Below are 6,000 nucleotides of genomic sequence, written 5' to 3'. Positions count from 1 at the left end.
ATATGTTTTATATTACACTGTCAAGGGGAAGCAGGTGGGAACTTGCCACCCAGTTATTCTGTTGTGGCCCTACTCAAAATGTGATGGATGAGCTTCATTAGGAAGCATCAGCAGGGGCAGTATAAGAACTGCAGGACAGAACGGTCTCTACTTTTCAGCTTTAACCTTCCTATTATTTGCCAGACAGCATTTGGATCCTTCAGGAGCCTTTCCATCATCCAAAAGAATGTGTTTTGCTCCCCAGGATCTAAAGCTCCCCAAATGGAATTTCAGATTTCAAAAGGAATGTAAATTAACTGAACACATTCCACAGCTGGGGAAAGAGGAGGGAAAAATCAAGCAGTCTCATTGCTAATGACCCTTGACTCTCATGTTTCACATTCTTTCCTTCATTCAGGAATATATGTGTGTGTGTGTGTGTTTTCTCTAAACAGTAACCTAGATAAAGTCATCTATTCTATTCTTTTCAGGACACATTACTTCATAATCAATTTTCATGTTGTTCTGGAGTTTTTATGATGATCAATTTTCCTCCCAATGGAAGCCTCTTCAGACAATAGGTGAAACAAAGTTAGCAGGGCTAATTTCTCTATTGCAAATCCTTCTCATCCGAAGTCATTCCAAAGAGATCTTTCTTTTTAATGTATAAAGATCCACAAGGATCGAGAGTCTGAGAATCACTCCATGAACAGTTCCAGTATTTATTCACCTAACACACTTTCCCCACTGGCTGGCCAGAATTCATTTTCAGGCAGAGGACTTGTGGCTCCTGGCCCCAGTACTCACGCTATAGGGTTGAGGGAGCTCGGCATTGTGCTTTGATACTGGTGGCAAGTCAGATGGTACTTTCTAAGGCCACTGCAACCAGGCAACACTCATTTAAACCCTGTCACTTGTTGGCTCTGTGTCCTTGGGTCATATAATGGTACATATCAGGATTGTCATGAGAATTAAATGAGCTAATACCTGCCCAGAACTAAGAAGTGACAGTGTCTTACATTTGTTAAATCGAAAAAGTAATTTAGCCTCCTGTTGGTGGCCTAATAAACTAAATTTTGCATTTAGAACAAAACCTAACATATTGGATGTGGCAAATGGCCAATTGTCTTCCCAGTTGCTTAAGAATACACATTCAGTAAGATCATTCAGTGACAGGTTACATTAATAGCACAAAGTAAAACTAAAATACCAGGAAGGAAGATACAGAGTTCTCTGTCCTGGAGCATCAATCTCTGCTAAGTAGAATCAAGCTGTTGCGATAATAGGAAATACAGATGTCAGAACCACGGATAGAACATGAGCTTTACTGAAAACCCCCATAGCCCAGCAATGCAGAGTGGGATCTTAGGGAAAAAAAATCTTTAAAAAAAAAAAAAAAAAAAAAAAAAAGCAATAAAACAAATTTATACAGATTGCTGGTGGTGGTAGAAGATATTTTTGTCATAACAAATCCTAGGGCTTTATTTAGCAATAATAATATCCAACAATAAGATTATGAATAAATTTTAATGTGAAAAATGTTATCTTCTGTTTTAGATTCTTGGTTGCCTATACAAATGGATAAAAACAATTGTACATATAACATGAATAGTTAGCAGCAACTTTTAAAAAATCTTTAATTTGGAGCACAGCAAAAGTGCACCTTGATTTATACAATGGAGATGATCATAAAATGATAAAAGATAAACTCGAGATTTAATAATTTGGTCACATTTTAAAGACATCAGAGAAGTCCACTGCAAATAATCTAGTGGTGTACCCTTCTGTTAAGCAAAGAAAATTTGTTAGTAATACAAACAACAGCTGTCTAATTTATCTGCTTTAAGTCCATTTAGACTTTGACAGGTAAGTTTTTTAAAGAAAAGCATAGTCAAGAGAAAGGTTTAAATATTTTTCCCAAGATAGTAATAGCTTTTAGGTATTATATTCTATTAAAAATAAAATATATGTGTATTTAAAAATTATATAATTAAGAAAAATCTAAAAAAGATAATGAATGCTATCATAAACTACAGTTAGATTTTGTTATACAATGTTGTGGATTTATTTTTAAGTACTTAGGATTGAACCTAGGCTGCTCTACTACTGAGCTACATCCACAGCCCTTTTTATTTTTTATTTTGAGACAGGGTCTCAATAAGTTGCCCAGAATGACTTCAAATTTGTGATCCTCCTGTCTCAGCCTCATGAGTAGCTGGGACTATAGGCATGTGCCACCACATAATTTTTCCTTCATACACACAGAAACACACAACAAAATTTTTCCTCGCAATGTGGTTTTGTACTTTAGATCTTTTTTTCCCACTTAAATATATGTCATCAGCAATTGCATGCTATTTCCTAACCAGTTTGTAGTCTTCAACTTTTCTTCTATTTGTGTTATTTCTTTATATTGCTTATATTATACATTATTTGATATTTTTCTTATTTATCCTTCATCTCTCTAAAAAGACTAACACATCTTTGAAGCTGGGATACTTTTTTATTCCTTTGTGTCTCCTCAGCCTGGTTAACCTCATGCCTCCTTTATAGTACATGTTCAATAAACATGTAGATTGATACTAATTGATTAATTTGCTTGGAAAATATCACTAATGTGGAATTTCTGAACATAAAGACCAATAGAAATAGTATTCACAAGAGTTGATGTTGTCAATAACATTCTCAAATCTCAAACCCACAAAAGGGCATTCATTATCCAAAGTAGCATTTATACTTGGGCACAAAGAAATAATAATGTTAAGGTTCCTTCCATTTCTAACCTGCTGGGCCTTTGTGGTGTACCCTCAGGGATCATCTCAGTAAACAAACCCTCAGACTGGGAAAGTAAGTGTCAACCCAGATTCGGTCTTCCAATGTGCTCACTATTGGAGGACACTTCTCAGGTGGCTGACATGTTTCTGGGAGACTGGGCATGTGATGTCACTTCCACCTTCCTCATTAGGTACGATGCTCTGTACTTGCCAGGTACAATAATTATGAAAAAAAAAAAAAAAAACTACTCAGAAAATAATTTAAGAGAATTATTTTGCATCGTGTCTTGAAAATCTCTGGACAATAGAAAATCTAGCCAAAGGAAGTATCACAAAGACCATGATTTCTATGCTGAGAGTATTCAGTTTATTAGAAACAGACAACATGATACAGGAGTTAGATGAGGGTCCAAGGAGAACAGAGGATTCTTCATCAGTAATTGGTCTGAAGAGTGTCTTCCATGCATAGCCTGAGCTTGTAGGAAGAGAGAAAGGAATGGGCTTCTCAGGAAAATGCAGAGTGGTCTGTCGTGGTGCCTTGAAGGGCTACAGGATGGACCCACACATCCACTGGGGCACCCTTAGTTATAATGGGCTGCTCAGCAGCAGGGGTTGCAGCAGGAGGTCCTGCAGGTGGTGCGGCAGGGCGCAGGCTGGCAGCAGGGGGGACGGCAGCAGGGAGCCTGCACACTGATGGGCTGGCAGCTGGTGGAGGCCCAGCAGCAGGGTCTGCAGACCACGGCGGTGCAGGACGTTGGGCAGCAGGTGATGGGGCGGCAGCAGCCTTCCTGCAGGCCACAGGGGTCACAGCAGATGGGGCGGCTGCAGGGCTCACAGATGGGGCGTGTGCAGCGGGGCACACAGGTCACGGGGCGGCACACGGTGGTCTGGCAGGACACGGGGCGGCAGCAGCAGGGGTCGCGGCAGCAGCAGGGCTGGCAGCAGCCTCCACAGCTCTGGGAGGAGAAGGAACCACAGCAGGAGCCGGTCATGGTGGTGTGTGGGCTGGAGTAGTGCTGAGGACTTGAGAGGAGCTGGAGGTTCTCAGGTGTGATGTCTTCTTCCTTCTCTGGGCCCATTATATACCCTGGCCAGGTGCTGATGACCCCACAGCACGTGATCATTTTCTTGTTTTTGTTTATTTCTTCTGAATAATTTCTGTAGACATCTTTTAGGTGTTTGAGTAGTCATAAAAGTCTGTTTCCCTTCTTTAATGGAGATTCATTATATTTTGCTATTTATGGTTCACATATGCACTTAATGACCGTAACTTCAAAGTCTCCAATTATCTTAAGAATTTGATGATACTTTTGCCAGTTGATGTTTTGACAGCACAACGTAGCTCTCATACCCTGAAGGTTGCTAACAGTTGAAGTGAATTAATTAAGTTTCAAGCATCCTTTTCCACTGCAAGATTCCTGGGGAAATCAAGTTGGGAATACTACTATAGGAATGTTTTAAGAGCCAAGTTTTTTTTTTTTTTTTTTTTTTTTTTTTTTTTTTTTTAATTTCAGTAAAAGAAAAACTTTCCTATCTACTTTTGGAGCATCATCAGCGGTTTTTGTCTTAGATACATGCTCACTGATTTCTGGGGTTTCATCTTTCCAAAGCAAGGTGAATTCTTTTTATTTATCGTATATTGTATATTATGATTTTCTGTGTTTTTTCCATTCAGTGTTGGAAAGTTGCATTTTTCAAGGAATTTATTCATTTCATTCAAATTATCAAAAATAGTTTTCTTGGGGTACCAAGGTGAATTTTGTTATTTATAATCTTAATTGCATATCATTGATTTCTAACTATATTTCAAGCTTCATGCTTCATGAAAGACAGATATGTGTTAGTTTATTCTTCATAACATTCCCTGGAGTCTGGCATTATTATTTTCCTCTTTTTCCATCTAAGGAATTACAATAGTGACTTGCTTATGGACATGTATCCAGTTAGTGTTTGAGCCAAAGCTTATTCCAGAAACATCTGCAGGAATGTTGTACATTCCCAGGTGTTAAGAAATGTCTGCTTTATTTAAGAATTTTAATAGTGTATTTATTTTAAAACAATTACTATTTGTGACATGACTAATTTTTAGAGTCATCTGAAAGGACTCTGTTACAGATATTCTCAAGAATTGGAAGAATTATCTGCTTCAGCTGTCTGAAAATTCTAAAACATGTCTTAATGAGATAGTATAATTGGACATAATGAATCATGGGGCACCATGAGCAAAACTACCAATATAATGAGGAAATCAAAGAACCTGAGCTAATTCAGATGAAGGTTGCCATCTTCCAATGTGATAAAACCTCTGGATAGAGACCCCAGGTGACATAGTCTCAGGTCCCCTCTTGCCCAGACCCAGCGTCTACAACACCTCCTCGTGTACTAGACCTGAGCTCATTTCTGCTTACAAAACCAACCGTGATTTTTAATTGTTTCAAACTGTCAGGACTTGAAGGAAAATACTCTATGAACCACTGTGTAGCCTTTACATCTTGATTTGCTTGGGTCTGATGTTTTTCTCTGTAGCTAGATCCGGGTTTGGAGGTTCAAGTTTATTCCACCTTCTGGACCATGCAGCTACCACAGTCCCTTACAGGCTTACCAGGGCTTCCACCAGACACTGTGGAGGACCAGGGCATGGAGTTACCATGGAAACAAATAAAATTCAGTAGTAAAAATGAGTTTGGGAGAAAACAAAGCATTGTCTGAGAAATCACTCCAAGATAATGAAGTCTCTAGAAGGAGACTCTAAGTCTTCTTAGTCCAGGAAGGAAAATTCTGAAAGGAGAAAAATAAGTATGGTTAGAGAATTTTAAAAGTGCTGCTCAAGAACATGTAGAAAAAAAATTTGTAAGCTTATCCATTGGTAAACTACTAGACCCTTAATAAAGAGAAAACGCCATTGTGCACATACTAAAAATGTAAACATTTTGAGTGTAAGAGGCTTCTCATTGACAAACTTTTACCACATTTAAAAAAAATACTTTTCTGCACAAGGTGACTTATTATTTAATTGTTAGAATGCACATGTCCGAAGTAAGGAGAGAGAGTTGGAGAAGGGTGAGGATGCTTTTGTCTCCTCTGACTCCCTAAATACTTATTTCTTCAACAAATAATTCTTAGTTATCTTTTATCTGCCAAATATTGTGCAGGTCAGTGGGATCTGGTAGCAGACAAATTCAATCAAGCTCTCTGGTCACAAAGTTTACTCACCCTGCTTCTTCAACAAGCAGGCTGTATACCTCAG

The 6,000-nt window shown here is 38.5% G+C and overlaps 1 protein-coding gene across 1 annotated transcript; it reads right to left on the bottom strand.

The window, feature by feature from the left end:
- Window positions 1–3,257: 3,257 nt before the first annotated feature.
- On the bottom strand, window positions 3,258–3,756 carry LOC306657148 (keratin, high-sulfur matrix protein, IIIA3A-like). The gene has a single exon (XM_079132894.1). It carries the CDS (start codon window positions 3,743–3,745, stop codon window positions 3,353–3,355), a length of 393 nt encoding a protein of 130 aa, XP_078989020.1. The 5' UTR covers window positions 3,746–3,756; the 3' UTR covers window positions 3,258–3,352.
- Window positions 3,757–6,000: the final 2,244 nt, after the last annotated feature.

The sequence above is a fragment of the Sciurus vulgaris genome, assembly GCF_902686455.1.
Source record: "Sciurus vulgaris genome assembly, chromosome: 3".
Lineage (NCBI taxonomy): Eukaryota > Metazoa > Chordata > Mammalia > Rodentia > Sciuridae > Sciurus > Sciurus vulgaris.
Note: the sequence above shows the minus strand (reverse complement) of the source record. Positions and strands in the feature narration are given on the sequence as shown.